The sequence below is a fragment of the Cricetulus griseus genome, chromosome 6 (genome assembly GCF_003668045.3).
Source record: "Cricetulus griseus strain 17A/GY chromosome 6, alternate assembly CriGri-PICRH-1.0, whole genome shotgun sequence".
In the NCBI taxonomy this organism is placed as follows: domain Eukaryota; kingdom Metazoa; phylum Chordata; class Mammalia; order Rodentia; family Cricetidae; genus Cricetulus; species Cricetulus griseus.
In genome coordinates this window covers 105070175-105088189 of record NC_048599.1, presented here as the reverse complement: position 1 = coordinate 105088189, position 18015 = coordinate 105070175, and the positions used below count along the sequence as shown (strand labels likewise).

Sequence of the window (18015 nt, the reverse complement as noted above, 5' to 3'; positions counted from 1 at the left end):
AGCATTTAGATTTGCTGTCTTTCAGCTGCTTTCCCTGGCAGCAGCCAGTCTTGCCACTTAGCTAGACAGCCACTCAGACATGGCAGCCCCTCTCCTCCCTCCTAACACCTTTCTTTCACTTACAGTGCCTAGATCATCTTTACATTGATGTTTTTAGTGTGTGCTGGAGTCCTGCTACTTCTCCACTCTCGTCTATTGTCATTTCTTACAGATGCTTTGAATTCCTTTCCTTCCTTGAAAATACAGAAGGGAACAAAAAATACAGAAGGGAAAAAAAAACACACACACACTATGAAACAAATCACTTCTGTTTCAGTCCTGTGATCCACTGCTCATGATACAATTTCTCAACAGGAAACACCTGTATGGATTATTTCACTATAACCCCATGATGCTTGGATTGGAATCCCTCCCAGACCCCATGGACACATGGGAGATTATAGAGACGATTGGCAAAGGCACTTATGGCAAGGTCTACAAGGTAGCCAACAAGAGAGACGGGAGTCTAGCGGCCGTGAAGATCCTGGACCCTGTCAGTGTGAGTACTGGAGGGAATTGTAACCACTGGTTGGTGTTTCTGACACGTTAGGTTTGCAATTTCCTTTCATGATTTTAGGGATCATTTTCATGAATGCTGGCAGGAAATCTCAAAATTAATCCTGGTTTATTAGCGCCTCTGAAGGAAAGGACTTGGTTTAGAGTTAAAACTTTGCTGGAGGCCAGGGCGTTGGTGGCACACACTTTTAATCCCAGCACTCAGGAGGCAGAGGAAGGCGGATCTCTGAGTTCGAGGCCAGCCTGGTCTCCAGAGCGAGTGCCAGGATAGGCTCCAAAGCTACACAGAGAAACCCTGTCTCGAAAAACCAAAAACCAAAAACCAAAAAACAACTTTGGTGGATCTGCTGGGCATTGTGGGGACATCTTTAATTCCAGTGCATGGTAGTGGGGGCTAGGTAGAGGTGGGCTGGGAGTTGGAGGGCACAGAGGCAGGTAGAGAAGCCAGCTTGGTTTACAAAGTGAATTCCAGAGCAGCCAGGGCTACACAAAGATACCCTGCCTCAAAAAAACAAAAACAAAAACAAGACTTCCCTGGACTTTGGTTTCTTGCATGTTTCATTGCTGTTTTGGCATTAGTGTTTTGGGCTGTTAAAAATTATTCTTTTGGAAAAAAGCTATATTTCACTCCCTGTTCTTTCTGTAAGTCACAAATTGAACCAGACTCATGATATTCAATCATCTGAGGTAATATTTTCTCTCAAAGCGCCAAGGTCTCCATGCTCTGCGCTGGTCTGCACAGAGAAGTTGTATCTTGTGGGGGCCCCTGCAAACCTCTGAACATTTAGACATTTTTCAATAAGAAGATATTTATAATAATACAGTTGAGGAAAAATATTATAAAGAAATGTTATTGCTTATAATAACCAAAGGGTTGGAATTGGGATCAGTAAAGCTACTCCTGGGTATTTTTAATATCTGACAATGATGACTTTAATATAAGTAGAGTCTAGTAAGGTGGTACACACTTGGGAGGTACAGGCCTTGGGGGGATTTTGAGTTGGAGGTCAGCATGCTGTGCATAGTAAGTTTGAGGTTCTCCTGGGTTACATAGTGAGATCATATTTAAAAAACAACAACAACAACAACACACACACACACAAAAAAAAAAAAACCCTAAAACTCATCCCTCAAACTCATCGTCAGTTTGCTTTATTAATTGGTGACTTGATAACAATGTCCTTTCTGTACTTATACCCCATCTAAATCAGGCATGGGTTATTTTTTTTAACCCTTTTAGGATATGGATGAGGAGATCGAGGCTGAATACAACATTCTGCGGTTTCTTCCTAATCACCCTAATGTTGTGAAGTTTTACGGGATGTTTTACAAAGTGGATCACTGTGTGGGAGGACAGCTGTGGCTGGTCCTGGAGGTAAGAGGCTCCTGTTGGGTAACCATGGAATGGAAGAGAGCGCTGAGTCCTGGGGGCAAGTGAGTGCTGTGCTGACCAGCCTGTTTGCAGGTTGGAGGAGTGGATCCCTCCTGTGCACCAGGCACCTGAACTGGTGTGAGACACTGTGGTGCGTACTGCAACTTGTGTGAATGGGGTTTCTTCTATGTCTGCTTCAAAAAAATAATGTAACCCTCTTTTCTTCTAACCCAGAGTGAATCTAGGAATCCAGTTGGAAAATGTTATTCTGTTTTATAAACTGGAAACATTTTACAGAATTTGTGTTCGAACTTAGTATAGCCCCTTTCGAACTCTGCCTGTGATGCAGTTGGCCTGCGCTGTTTGTATCTGGCTGTTCATGTTTAGCAGCTCCTGAAAACTGAGACGAGAGCTGTGTGTGGAAGGTTTGTGAGAGTCCTTGGAAGAGATTAGCAGAGAGAGAAGTGAGGAAGGCAATGGGGCAAGGAGATGTTAACCAGCAGTGAGACCGATCACAGCCTCAGCTAATTCTCCACAGAAACCGACAGCCAGGAGCCTATTCACAGTTGTCCTCAACTGTACCTCTGCCCTCCAGGAAGGGTGACTCCAGGAGGGCAGTCCCTTGCAGTGGGGGGCAATTCCTAGTGAAAGGTGCCGGGGTGGGGACAGTGGACATTTCCAGGAGCATCAGCTGTGCAGAGGGGACATGTACACAACTGTCCCTTCTTCTACCCTTTATTAATGGGAATGAATGTCATCTGGGGTGGAATACCACATCCCCTAAATTATACTCCCCACAATACTGAAGAGAACAAGGACAACAGGACAGGCCATTTCCTTCATCCTCACAGACCCACCCTGATTTGGCCTGGACCCAGCCCCTCTGAACTAGCTCACACCTCCCTGCCTGTGGTCATCAGGATGATACAGGAGCATGAGGACTCATGTGGACACCTTAAAGAAGTCCAGGAGCCACCTTCCCTTCACTGACTGGTGCCTCTCGTCCCAGTCTTCTTGGATCTGGAAAGCCTGAGAATGGGACAATATGCGCTGGCTGTCATGGCAACCATGGATGGCGAATTCATTATTATATCCAAGTGTGATAATCTGCAGGAAGCTAGTCTCAATATTTCTGTCACATCAGCTGCCTTCCTTGCAATCTAGCAATGCAGGGGTTTTGACTTTTATGAACCATCTTTGAGACATTAGTTGGTATATTCAACCATATGTACATTCTCCCATCATGTTTTGAGTTTCATTAACCACCTACCCTTCACCCCCAGCCTGAGAAGATTTCTGTTTTTTATCTTGCCACAAAGCTGTGCAACCCCGATGCTTTGTTCAGGAATAGCACTGTGTGAGTCTCTGTATTCATCTTTAGCTCCGTCAGAGCTCTGTCCCTCACTGTAACTTCATCAAGGAAATACAGTGACAAAAAAATAATCTCCCTTTTTACTCATCCTCTTCTCTATACATCCCACCCTACTCCAAACAGCTCTGTGTTCAGACAGGGAGAACTGAAGCCTTCAGGGCTTCCCCATGGTTTGTCAAGGGTCTGCTTCCTTGTGCTACTAGGCAAACAGGAGGCTGCTCATGCCAAGGGTGCTAATGAGCCAATGCTCTTCCTGCTCAGGTGAGATGGCAGACACAAGGCCTTGGGTGCACCCAAGGCAGCCAGGGAAGCTGTGAATAATGAGGAGGAATCAGGCTGTGACCTGAGCCATGTGCTGATGGCTCCCGGCCAAATATCCTCTTGCTTTCCCCCACTGACCTGGGGCAGGTAAGGAGGCCACTCAGAGACATTGAGGGACTTATCCCTCAGCATGTGATATGCTGGCATTTATCATTTTGCAGGTGGTTTTGCCAAAACTGGTGGCTTTGGATGCTTCCTTCTGTGTCCCAGCGTGGGCTGTTGGTAGCAGGCAGCTAGGTAGCCGGATGTGTCCAGTGCTTCCACAAGCCTCAGAAACACAAGGGTTACTAGACTTCTGACAGTGGCAGAACTCTGTATTTTCTTTAGTTTCAGTCTCTTGGTATTCCATCGATGGCCAGAGGACCAGAGAGGGGAACTACATAACCATGACCAGTTACATGGCAGGCTTGAACTATGTGTGTCAGTCAGCTCTCCTTTACTATAACACAACATCTGAGACAAATGCACTTTAAAAGGGGAAGGCCTGTTTTGGCTCATGATTAGAGAGGTTTCTATCCTAAGGCGTTTGAACCCGTGAAGAATTAGTGCACCGTGATGGGCACAAACTGAAAAGGAAATGGTTTACCTCACGGTGGCTTGGAAGCAAATCAGGGAGGAAAAAAAGAGAGGCCAGCATCCTGACATCGACGTCAAAGGCAGAGCACCAGTGACTTAACTTCCTCCATGGAGCCTTATACACTCAAAGTGCCACCGCCTCCCAACAGCATGGTGGTCAGCCCTTTAGCACGTGATTGTTGGTGACACTGCCTGGGGTGGCAGTACTCTTCCCTAACCACAGAGCTGGATGATGGCAGGCCACAGTGTGCCTCCATGATTCTGCTCTACCTATAGCTTTTAAAGGTCTGCTTTAGGAGACGCACAATAAAATTACAATGTGTTTAGAATTGTTCTTCTCATCCATTGTGCTGAGATTAAGTTTATATTGCCTTTGCTCTTTTCCTGCTAGATGTGATGAGAGGGCCAGGGAGCAGCTATTCCACGGGGTGATTTTAGAGGGTTGAAAAAGGGTATTAACAAGCTCCTCAAATCACCACAGCTCCAAAAAGAAAAGCAAATAAAACTGCCAGCTCTGCAGCTCATTACTGATTTGTTAGTTGGAGGCAAACAAAGCTCCCTTCTTGGTAGACACCTACTGCATCAGGAGGGCATGTAGATGATACGCTTATGCATGATGTGTTGGACAATGTGCATTTGTTTTAAGTAAGTATTAAACAACAACAACAAAAAACATGTCTCATTTTCTCTTACCCACATAGGATATAATATGGAATTAGAACTCTGAGAGGCATCCAGTATTTGAAAATGGTATCTAATATGTACTGAGGCAACTTTCTTTTTCTCCTTTTAGAACAAAAACCTTGACAGGTAGAAACCAATCATTTCAGCATGATCAAATGTTCATCTTCTGAAAAATAGTCTAGAGTGCCATGAAAGGACTATAAAGAAAAAATTCAAAGCAAAAGAAAGCAAAAACGTTGCTTTTAAATTAAGTGAAATAATTGACTTTAATAACAATCTCTTCCCCTACCCTGAAAAGTGTAAATTCAGAGTCTGCCGAGCTAAAGCAAGAGCGAGGAGGAGAGAAGGAAGATGGATTGGGGGAGCATATACTCTATTGAAATCTTGCTAGAAGTCAGGTCTAGTCCCAAATGTCACTGGAAGTATTAAACAGCAAGCCATTTTCACCCATTGACGTTGCAGCATGAATTAAGTCTATCATGTTGAGGGCAGGGGTCTGGGCAGGATGCTGGTGGAGGAAAAGGGTTGGTAGGATGGGATTGGCCCTGAACACTGAATTTGGTAGCTGCTCTGGAGAGTCTAGAGTGCAATGATGGGATGCTGCAGTAAGATGAAGGACAGTCAACTTCCGACAGGGGAAGGGAAGAGCTTTGAAAAGCAGAGCTGTATCTATAGGCTCGTGCTTTCTGTGTTCAACACAAGAGAATTAAGCAACAGTTGGTGGGAGTGATCCTGCCCACTCACCACACTCACACACCCAGGGGAGACTGAGATGGGAGCTGGAAGCCTCCAGTCCAAACACCTCTCAAGAAGTAAACATTTCCCTGTTGGAAATGGAGCACCTGGGTCCCAAGAGACATGGTGTTCATTTGTGTAGTTGCAAGTTGGAAACTTGATCTAGTATTCAGTAAAATAAAGATTATCTGTCCTTACTCAAGTGGCAAACTGAGCTGGACTAGTGAGAGGTGGACAGGATGCTTCCTACAAGCATCTCCTCAAGTAATTTGACTCTGTTTTATGCTCTTTGTAGAACCTCACACCCTTGAAAGACCTTGACAGCCTACTGATCACAAGGCACTGAAAGAAGTCTTTTTAACTCTGCCACCTCACCGAGTCAAACCAACACACTGGTCTAGGAGATACTTGCCTGTTGGAGCTGAGGCTGGAATAGAGGTCTGGCGACTGTGTTGCCTGGACCACTTCTTAATAACATAGGGGGAAATTGGTAGCTTATTGAACAAGGAACATTTTGTTGCTTGAAGTTACGACTGTCCTGATGAACGCACACACTGTGATTGAGTCAATATTCTATGATGTTTTGAAAATGAGACACAGAAATTCTATCTTCTATTTTTCTTAGTTTGGAGAAAAATGCTCATTAAATTCTAGGTGCATCCAGCTGCCTCATTTCCTGAATGCCGAGGGCATAGGGAGGAACTGTGGAGTGGAGACACACCTCTATATTTGAATTTGATGGGTGGCAGAGAGGGTGGGAAGGATGGGCTCTGTGCCAACCCCCAGGGCTGGGGCAGGATGCTTGTGTACCTTTTGACATCTCTAAGGAGATTATTTTATTTGATGCATTTGAATATAATTTCTTGTTTTGCTTTTAAAAGGCTCAGCTCATTCCACTCTAGACAATTGTCAGTGTGTAGTTGCTCTCTCTTCTTTTCTGGGTTATCACAGTGTTTTTCTGTAACCCACAGGCTGCCCTCTTAAAGCCTTGCTAGGGGACTTGTCAGCTTCACAGGGCAGCTTCCCTTAATGTACCCTGAATGGTTTAATTACATTTCTGTGAATTCTGGAAAGTCAGACAGCTTTTAACTCTGACATTTACTGAACAAAAGGCACTGGCTGAGTAAGAGCTCTTTGTGTTTTGTTTTGTTTTTCTAAATTCACAGCTGAATTTTGATCCCACTGACAAATAGCTACTTTTAATCCCTTCCTAAGTTCTGAAGTGATGAAGAAAGGTTCCAAGTTTGCTGCCTAAGTAAAACATGCTGAAGAGGTCCTAGTCACACAGTTGGTCACACTCAGAAAGAGAGAGACTACCAAGAGTCTTCAGAGGGGAATTTCCAGCATTGCATTAGCTTGGGTCAACACCCAGCATTGAAATGTCCTCTCGGTAGTATTTTAGCACACCCCTTCAATAGGAGAAAACACATGTCCCCATGAGATGGGATCCCAGCTGGGGAATAGTCCTGATGGAGCTGCTTCATGCTTTGCATCCAGAGGGGCACAGAGTTTCACTGGTACTTTCTCAAAGTTCTTTGTATATGAAGACTGTGCCTTCACTTTCCACTTAGGGTCCTGCCTCCCTTGGTGATTGTTGTTTGTGTATGTGCTGTATATGTGAGCATCAGTCCACACGTGTGCACATATGTTTGGAAGTTAGAGGTCAATATCTTTCTCAGTAGTTCTCCATCTTATTCTTTGAGACAGGATCTCTCGCTGAACCAAGAGCTCACCAGTTCAGGAATACTACCTGGCCAGAAAGCTCTAGGGATGCACCTGCCTCTGATTGCTCCAATGCTGGCTTCATAGATATGCACTGCCTCCCTGGCTTTGTATGTGGGTGATGGGAATCTAGATCTAAGCCCTCATGCTTGCATGACCAGAACTTTACCAACAGTGCTGGATAGTTTTCTGTCAACTTGACACAAGCTAGAGTCAAGAGGGTGGAGGGAGCCTTAATTGAGAAAATACCTCTATAAGATCAGGCTGTAGGAAAGCCTGTAGAGCATTTTCTTAATCAGTGATTGGTGGGGGAGGGCCCAACCTATTGTCAGTGGGGCCATCCCTGGCCTGCTGATCCTGGGTTCTATAAGAAAGCAGGCTGAGCAAGCCATGAGGAGCAAGCCAATAAGCAGCACCCCCTCCATGGCCTCTGTACCAGCTCCTGTCTCTGGGATCCTGCCCTGTTTGACTTCCTGTCCTGGCTTCCTTTGATGATGAACATTGATGTGGAAACATAAGCCAAAGAAACCCTTTCCTCCCCAACTTGCTTTGGTCATGGTGTTTCATCACAGCAATAGTAACCCAGAAAAGGCACCAACTAAGCTGTCTCTTCAGTCCTTTGCCCCATGGATGTTTCCAATTTTCCGGCTGAATATCTCATGTTTGATGTTGTTGTCCTCAGTTCATCTGCCAATCTGCTGCCAAAATGATCTCTCCAGAATGTAAACCTAAACACCGAGACCTCCTGTCCAAAGCTTCTCTCTAGCCACTCATGTGCCTCATGTATTGGAGTAGACACAGTATAGAGTGGTAGTGCCCACTCTTTGCTTCCCCTGCCACCTCCCTGTGACCCAAGAGCCGAATATCTAGAATCAAACACACAAGCCACCTCTCTGCTTTCATACTCCCTTTCTTTGCACAAGATGGCCCCAGTTGTTTGCCCTAGATGCTCTTCCATGTCTGCAATGCTATTGCCAGTGGAAGAATTTCTCAGGCTGTCCCTCTCATCTTCCCTCGACAGAGGTCTCCCTCCTCCCTGGACATGCCTTCCCTTCATAGGGCATCCTCAGTTATTTATGTGCCCATTTCTGGGCAAAGAGCACTTTGAGGCTGGGGACTGTGTCATCTCAGGATTGAGTAATAGGTGATAAAAAGTCTAATTGCAGCCACTGGGAGCAGAAACAATGAATGTTATTTGTCCTTTTGGGGTCTTGTAACACACAGCTAGAGAGAAAAGAATTCGGAGCTCTTTGGATGACAGTCCTGTTAGTCTTTCCATCACTGTGACAAAATATCTGACTCAGTTCAGAGGTTCCAGTTCATCACTAGGAAGGTCTGGGAGTACTGATGGCAGGGGAACTCTGGTAGAACAAACTGCTTATCTAATGGCCAGAAGACATGTCTGGGGGTATGCCCCAATGACGTAAAACCTCCCACAAGGCCTCTCTTCCAAAAGGCCATAGCATCATCCAATAATGCCAACTTTTTGTTAGCAGATAAGATTTGGGGGACATTCAACATCTAAGCTATAGGAAGATAGAATTGGAATACAACATCTGTGACATGAAAGCCAATGGGGTGGAGTGGTCAGTTCAACTTGATATTGGCAGACTGCTGACCTCAAGGTCGCCTGATACAGTCTCAAACCCAAAGGGTCATCATAATCTTCAAACATTTCATTGTTTTAGGGGTCCCTGCAAAATAATTCCTGATGGCAACTTTGTGCTAATTTTAAGGATTTCCTACTAGAGTTTTAGTCACATACTTGTAAGCAACTTAAAGGCTAAAAGCATGGGCATTTCATTCCAGGCTATTTGATTGTTACTATACAAAAGTCTGCCAAATGTATAGATAGCAGGGATGGTACCCATATCAGACAGAAACATATGCTCACCCTTTATCAAATGCTGCAGTTGTTCATAACTAGAGTTGAATAGATCCTAATATGTCGTTGTCTCCCTTAGTCAAGCTGCTGATTTGCCCTTCCTCTGGCTTCATTATGTAAGAAAGCCAGTCCACTCCAGCAGGGGAGCACCCCACACTCCCTAGCTTACTTATTTCAGACAAAGCACCCCAGGGATCCCAAGTCTCTAAAGCGGGTTTTTACATAAGTTCAAGGGTGGCTGCCACATGGATAAGAGCCCCTTGCTCCCCAGAAAAGGGCAGGGTGCATGGACATCATGCTGCCTACAATTCCAGGGTGTTTCTAACAGTGACAGATCCTCTAATTTAAGGTGGCTTGTAACAAACCCACACTGACTCTACAATTAGTATAGTTTTTCCCTGAAAACCCTGACATTGCTGGGAGAGTAAGAGGGTCCGCTCTCTGTACTCAACTTTGGTGATACACACTGTATGGTAAAGGACAGCGTGCTGGTGAAATCTTAGGGTGTTTTAAATTATGGACAGAGAGAGGAAGGGAGGGAGGGAGGGAGGGAGGAAGAGAAGAGAGAGAGGGGGAACTAGAGAGGCTTAAAGTCTTTTAAAGCCTCAAGTTGAACCAGAGAAAGCCAAGCACATCCCAGGCCTGACAGCTTTAGAAGAGTTACCAGCCAAGCCCCAATGCTTGCAGAGCCAGCAAGGGAGGCAGAAGAGGTTGAAATTGTTGAGATTTGTCTCTTGTCTGGTATGAAGGGCATTCGTCTTGCCTCTTCAGTTTTTTTCATCCTAAAAATTCATGTTAAAACAAACAAACCAGACAATAGTCACATAAAGTGAAAAGTAGCCAGTAAGTTACCATGGTTACAGATACGCTTTCTCTTTCTAATTTCTAAGTAATAACTTGTGCTTTTATGTTTGACTTGGCAATTAAAAAGTCAGCCTTTGGTATCGGCATGTTCACTCATAAACCATTACTTTGAATAAAGAATTCACATATACAAAGAACTTGATTTGGTTGTCTAATAAAAATTCGCAATTTAATTATTTTAGTCTAGAGTTCTGTGATCTGCAAATTTACCATATTGTCAGCAATCAGTTGATTTTTCTTCTAAATGTGTTTGTCTTTTCTTTTTGTTTGGGTTCTCTGGCTCCCTCTCTGTCCCCCATCTCCTCTCCCAGCTGTGTAACGGGGGCTCTGTCACTGAGCTTGTCAAGGGCCTCCTGAGATGTGGCGAGCGGCTGGATGAAGCTGTGATCTCCTACATTCTGTACGGAGCCCTCTTGGTAAGAATGTTCATGGTGTAAGAGGGGACAATTTGTGCACAGCTTGGCTACTCATTGCACATTAACAATGGGAATTAAACCTGGGGATGGTATAACGGATATGGACTTTGATGAGACTGTTGAATTGGTTTGCTGACAGCTCTGATCTCTCTCTCTCCCTCTCCCTCTCCCTCTCCCTCCCTCCCTCCCTCCCTCCCTCCCTCCCTCTCTCTCTCTCTCTCTCTCTCTCTCTCTCTCTCTCTCTCTCTCTCTCTCTCTCTGTCCTGCTGTGGTGCTGGGACACCGTGCAGGGCCTTCAGCATTTGCACCATCATCGAATCATCCACCGAGATGTGAAGGGCAATAACGTTCTCCTGACAGCAGAAGGAGGAGTTAAGCTCGTTGACTTTGGTAATGACTGTGTCGTTTGTTTTCTTGATGTATGCAGTTTTAGCCGAAGGGGACAATTTATTGCAGTCTCTGAAGACTGGGGCCTCTCTGCTGCACCACAGGCTCAGGGACTTTGCAGGCAAACGGGCTGGAGAGTAGGGGGCTTTCCAGATGGATCGCCCTCGGAGATGCTCTTTGTTAATTATTTTCAGCTTTCAGAGCAATGTTATTAAAAATAGAAAATAAAAGTGTTGCAAAAGAGAAGCTTTACAGAAAATGGTGTTTTGGCTTTGTTTGTTTTTTGTTTTCTGTGAAAGTTTCCCACCTCAGGGCAATTGTCTGTAATTTACATTTTTTCATCTCTCTTTTGCATATGAAAAGAGAAAGCAGTTTGGTTTTTAAAATGACTTTCTCTAGCCTTGGGCATACTTATTTGCAGTGCGCAGAAGGTAAACCCGTCCTTTGGGCCTGGGAGATGTGAAATTCTGACTACTGCCTCCACATGTGAGGCCCGTTGACCTGAAAACATTCACGGGAAATATAGACGCTGTCATCGGAATCCAGAGAATGTTGACTCTTTCCCAGCGTTCTGTTTTGATAGTCCTAAACCAACTAGCTATTTAGTTTTCCTCTGTTTCGGCCTATGGAATGGTTTACTCTTCTAAATAAATTCAATGCTAGCTACAAATACTGCATTTAGAACACTTCAAAATGTTACCAATGTCACCATAGTAAAAACAAACTGGTGGTTTTTAGTATTCGTTATTTCACCGTAGGAAATAATTTGGTATAAGAATGTGTATGTAGGGGATGGAGAAATGGCTCAGAGGTTAAGAGCACTAGCTGCTCTTCCAGAGGACCCAGGTTCAATTCCCAGCACCCACATGGCAGCTCACAACTGTCTGAAACTCTAGCTCCAGGAAATATGAAACTCTCACACAGACAGATATACATGCAGGCAAAAATCAATGCACATAAAATAAAAATAAGCAAATAAATTATTTAAAAAGATTAAAAATAAGAACGTGTCTGTAAATTATTTGTGGGAAAGAAGTTATTTAAGAATAAATGAAGTTGGGGCTGGAGAGATGGTCAGTCGTTAAGAGCATCTGTTGTTCTCGGAACCCATCTGGAGGCTCACATCTGTCTGTAACTCCAGTCCCAGGTAACACGACACTTTCTTTTGGCCTACTCGATCTCCTGCATGCATGTGGTGCACGCACATACAGACAGACAAAACACTGACACACATAAAAATACAAATACATTTTAAAAATGAAGTAGCTTTAGGTATGTATGTTGGTCTGTGTTTTAAGAGGCAAACCAAAAAAAAAAAAAAAAAAAAAAAAAAAAAAAAAAAAAAAAGGGCAGAAGAAGCCAGTTGTCAGAAGCTGTGTTCCTCTGTAAATTGGAGGAATACTAGAATTGTAGCAATGTGCTGTGTATTTTCCACATGACCCTGAGGCCATTTAATAGGCCAGAAGGGAGATAGCCTACAAGGATAAGGGTAGGATTTAAAATCCATTTATCCACATGCCAACTTTATAAGCTTTGAGAGATAAAATATTCTTAATCTTCCCAGTAAAAAGTTCCTGAAGATTGAGTTGCTGTAAGAAATTTCTAGAAATTAAAGCTAGAAATGTGTAATTGCTTGTTTACTATATTCTTATGGAGGACTTGGCACAGTGGGGATTATCTGGGGTACTATGACATGCATATAGTCCCAGCTACTGGGAAGGCTGAGGTGGGAGACTCACTTGAGTCTGGGACTTTGAGACCAGCCTGGACAACACAGCAGAATCCTTATCTCAAGTGTGGGAGCTGGGAGATGGCAGCCCTTCCAGGCTCTTTAATAGAGAGAATGCAAATGGCAAATCCAGGAACCAGCCCGGGGGTCCTCTGAACATCATCCAGGACTTAAATTCTCTAGGGTGTGTGTCCATTGATAAACAGCATACTACATTTAGACTTGAGTTCTTGTCTTTATTTTCGGTAGTGCCAACATTCCTCATTTTCTAGATTCGTGCTTAGTGTAGAAAATACATTACATTTATAAAGTACATGACATACTTATTCTCACATTTGGTATTAGAAGACCATATGTTAGGTATGATTGTTGCCATTATCCTAGTTTGAAGATGGGAAAACGGAGGCTCAAAGATGAGGCAGTCACAGCACTAATAAAAGCATAATTGACCTGGAAGGCAAGTCTCTGGACTCTTCATCCAGGCTACATTTACTTTCACTTTATTTGATGGTACAGAGAGGAGAGGTCATAAAAAGACATTGGAATAATATTAAAATTCAGGTCTTCAGCATTGAGCTTTAGATAATAATGCTGTCAATTTCTTTTTCCATTTGAGAAGCATTGCATTCTTGCCAAGTTTCTAGTCTTGTAGGCTAGATAAGGCCTGGAATCTTTTTGTGTCTACATTGATACACTATTATAGATAATGCTTGTCAATCTTCCTCCTCCAAAAAATGAAGCACTTATTAAAGAAATCATCTAAAATAATTGGGAAACATAATAGAAAGATATTTTGGGTTGATCACAGTTGTTGATATTTTTCTTTCTGTTCCAAATTTGCAGCTATATGAACAGGAATGTTCATTAGGAAATATGGGCTCTGATGATTTAGATAGAATGACTAAAACTTCATGGGTTGGCAAAGTACTGCTCATGAAACAAATATGCCCCAACTTCTGTTTTTATGCAACCATGACCTAAGAATTATGCATGTGTACATATACAGACATTGTAACTTGAGACCAGCTCTTGTTATAGAGCTCATACTGGCCTCGGACTTACTATTTAGCCCAGGCTGTACTTGAACTCTTGATCCTCTTTCTTCAGCAGGATCCCAAGTCCTGAGATTGCAGACATGTACTACCATGCTTAGTTTGATTTTTCTATTTTTAATGACTGCTAAAACTTCAAAAGAATAGATCATGACATGTGAAAATTGTACTTGATTCAGTTTTTGGCACCCATAAATGAAGTTTTATTTAGGTATGGCTACACTTATTCATCGATATGTTTTCTGTAGCTGCTTTAGCGCTATGGCAGCAGTTAATTGTGACAGGGACTATACCACCTAAAATAGACATTATCTAAACTCTTATAGAAAACATTGCCAACCTCTATCTATGCTCACTGCTGAATTCTAATACCCTTTCCCCATAGGTGTCTCTGCTCAACTTACAAGCACACGTCTTCGGAGAAACACATCAGTTGGGACCCCATTCTGGATGGCCCCTGAGGTAAGCAGGAACTATCTAGCTTTTTGCACTTGTCAATGAATTTGGTGTTGTGCCTTTTTATAGGCAAGACTCCTGCTCTCTACAATTTTCAGGAAGAAAATCCCTTATCCTTATAGAACTCTAAAAATCCTCGTGGGTGAGTGATGCTGACAAGACAGTCTCGGAGAATCAGGATTAAGTCATAGTCAGCTCATAGGGTGTCTTCATGCCATTAGGTAAAGGTGACCCTCCAGGAGAGAGTCTTGGCTTGGCAAGTCCATCCAGTCTTTGTCTACAGTAGGGACAACCACCTTTCCTAGACAAATGCAGCCCACACCCATGGCTTGGTGTCGAGCCTCATTTCAGCTCCAGCAGCCTACAGAGCGTCAGGCAGTGTCCCCTGGCTGCTTCTAACACGTACGTAGCAACTTCTCTTGTGTACGTTGTGAGCTCTCCGCAGTAGAACAGGATTTGGTCCTAATTTAGTTCTGCCCTCAATACAGAGATGAGGCATGCAGAAGTAGGGAACTTTCCGGCTGGGTAAGGCATGTGTGAGTCACCCCTGCATTTGCTTGTCAGGTCAGCATTTCATTGCCAAGCACTCCGGCCTTTAGCTGAAAGAAGCTCTCTGGGAGAAAGCAAATAGATTCTTTAAATTGGAGGACATAGACGGTCATTCCCCCACCCCCAGATGGCTTTCCAACTCCAATCTGTCTGCACATTCACGTTTCTGTATGGTAGCCCGTGTGGTCTCCTAAGACAGCAAGGTAGCTCACACCAATCTCTGCTCAGTTTTCTTCAGTGTTCCTTACCACTTACGGCCTTCCATTTTTTTTTTTTTTTGTTTTTAATTTGGGTAATGAATAGACCTACTTTAAACAAAAAGCTGGCAGATTACAGTATTTAGTTATTGTAAATGTTTCTTAAATAGGTTAAAATGTATGAATCTAGATCTAAACTTTTTGTCATATTTTTATAGATCTGTAAAAAAAATATTTAAAAGTCACAAAGCCTTCCAATCAGCAGTTTAATGAGACTGATGCTATTGCTTTAGGTGATATTTGCTTTTTTGTTTCCTCCATTTTTAAATTTAGATTAGAAACAAGATTGTTTTACTTGGCAATCCCAGTTTCCTCTCCCTTTCCCCCAACACCCTACCTATCCCATACCCTTTCTGCTCCCCAGGAAGGGTGAGACCTTCCATGGGGGGGGGTCTTCAGAGTCTGTCATATCCTTTGGGATAGGGCCTAGGCCAACCCCCTTGTGTCTAGGCTCAGGGAGTATCCCTCCATGTGGAATGGGCTCCCAAAGTCCATTCCTATGCTAGGGATAAGTACTGATCTATTACAAGAGGCCCCATAGATTTCCGAGGCCTCCTCACTGACACCCACATTCATGGGGTCTGGATCAGTTCCATGCTGGTTTCCCAGCTATCAGTCGGGGACCAAGAGCTCCCCTTGTTCAGCTCAGCCGTTTCTGTGGGTTTTACCAGCCTGGTCTGGACCCCTTTGTTCATCACTCTTCCTTCTCTGCAACTGGATTCCAGTTCAGTTTGGTGTTTAGCTGTGAGTGGATATTTGCGTTTTGCAGTATGATTGTGTCTCGGCACACAAGAGTGGGTTCTTTGAGTCTGGCATTCCTACCACCATGTGCTGACTTAGCATCCCTCCCACTCCCCCAGTCAGATCTTTCTTTGCAAACACCTCCTGTGACTTCTAACTGCTGCTTTCTGTAAGCTGGGCACAGCTTCACAGTAAATGAATGTGACTAAAGCTATATGGCGAATAGTCACTCAGATGATCTGAGATGTTCGTATTTGTATCAATACAAGCACTGAAGTAAAAATGAGCAAGGACATTTTCATAAGGACCTTGTGAGCACCACAGGGGAGGATGAGGTCATAGTTCCTTTGGGTGCTGAGCAGAGCCCTCCTATCATAGTCTCACCTCTTTTTGTCTGTCCGGGTTCATTTTCAATTCCTTTCCCGTAACTCGCTTTTTAATTCTCCAACAGCAGTGAGTGACAGATTCCCTCCCCCATCCCCAGCCCACAGTGAGGCTCTTACTTATGTCCAGGTAGGAGCTTGTCACTGCCTCTGTCACAGCCCCAGCCTGCCATTAGCCCACTGTCACCTCTGCACAGTGGTGGGCAGGACTCCAGGATTTGAAGCTTTAGTGGGGACATGGATGCTAACTAGGCTCTCCACTCTCTGCTGGCCCAGGGTAGGCGCTCCAAGATTATTTTCTGGATAAATGAATGTGCTGACGATGAAGCCACAGGGATGAGATAAATGGAGTGCAGTTCGAGGGAGGCTCCAAAGCTATCGGCAAATTCCTCTTTAGATTTCAATTGATCTGTCCCGAAAGGGAAGCCTCACCAAAGTCACTCTGCTTGTTGGGTGACATAACGTGGAAGATGCCATTTCTGTTCTACTCTCAGCACCACAGGACAAGATGAAAAGAGCCCCTCCCCAGGCTTTGTGCATTTCTCAGGTGTTTGTGGCTTCCCACCTTCAGTTGGGTTGAGTAAAGCATGAGGAATCTTTCTGTAAGGGGCAGCGTTGGCTCCCTTCTCAGCAGGGAAATCCAGTGTCTCCCCATCTAGTGAAGTGGAAGGGCCGGCAGGTGGGAAATCTGAGAAGTGTGTCCTTGACAACGTCACTCAGGAGCGGGTGTCTGCTGGCCCCATGTGGTGTTCTCTTGGCGTGCCTCCTGGGTCCCAGCCTGCAGTCTTTAACATATATCATCCTCACACTTTAAGTTTTGAAATAGAGCATCACCTTTTCCAGCCAAGCCTCACTGAGCTCCGTGATCCTTCATATATATATATATATATATATATATATATATATATATATATATATCCATCCATCCATGGGAACAACATCCCATTTGTCAGATCAGTGCAGCAAGCACTTACGCTTTCCTCTGTGAACAGTGCTTTGGGTCAAATGCAGTGTCTGAAAAGTATAATCAGCAATGGTTCAAATTAGCATTGTCTTTATGTGAAGCCTGTGTATGATATCGATTGTATATGCTTCCCCTTCAGTTCCTATAAGTGGATTTAGATGAAATGCAACAACAGTGATGTGTTAACAAGGCCGGTGGATTAAGACTTGCAGATGGCCTAGACTTGCTTTTAAAATGCAATAGAAAGATCCTTGATCTTATTTTATTTCTGAGAAATAAAACCATTATTTCCTTCCATTCTATGACACCATCTTGAGTAACTGTGATATTTAATTGAAATAGGCTAGTCTACAAACCAGGTAGCTAATGGAATGTGATCATACTACAATCAAATGTTGATGAGCCATCAAGACTCACAGCTCGCTCAGGCTGCTAGAAGCTAGCCAACATTCTCTAGTCTTTCTTCTCACCACTGTTGGTAGGCACTGCCGATACAGAAGAACGCTGAGAGAGTGGTATCAACCCAGAATGTCAGGGAGGGAGGATTATACACGGTGCTCACACTTTGAAACAATACTGCTGGGGAAATAAATTGCTGGGCATAGTAAAAGGGACAGTCTGAACGTCAAGATCAGTACAAATTCTTAAAAACTAAATACATAAGCAGCACACTGTGGGCACAGTGATCTTAAGTGGTAAAGAAAAAAAAAAAACCTCAACATGGAAAATATGTTTTAGATTCCCATGAGAAAAATAGCGTAGACAATAGAAAACTGTTTTCATATGATGGGAACAGAGGTTGGTGAGTCTAGAGAGTGTGATTTGGCAGCGCAATAATGTCAGCAAAGGCCAGTATCTTTTCCCCCACTGATACTGGGGCGTGAACCCAGGACTTTATGTGTGCTAAGCAAGTACTCTACCACTGAGCTACACTTCCAGCCCTGAGACCCCAGTTTTCAAAACCTTCCTGGCTAGGATTGCTGCAAGCTATCTGC

At 43.8% G+C, this 18015-nt stretch overlaps 1 protein-coding gene across 1 annotated transcript in view; it reads left to right on the top strand.

Annotated features, from left to right (window-relative positions):
• The first annotated feature begins 361 nt into the window (after window positions 1–361).
• Myo3b (myosin IIIB) overlaps window positions 362–18015 on the top strand; it is a 338238-nt gene continuing 320584 nt past the window's right edge. Inside the window, exons 1-5 of the mRNA XM_035446507.1 lie at window positions 362–538; window positions 1796–1930; window positions 10398–10502; window positions 10793–10892; window positions 14056–14132. Of these exons, the coding sequence (XP_035302398.1) occupies window positions 389–538; window positions 1796–1930; window positions 10398–10502; window positions 10793–10892; window positions 14056–14132 (567 nt within the window). The 5' untranslated portion in view covers window positions 362–388. The remainder of the gene's footprint in view (window positions 539–1795; window positions 1931–10397; window positions 10503–10792; window positions 10893–14055; window positions 14133–18015) is intronic.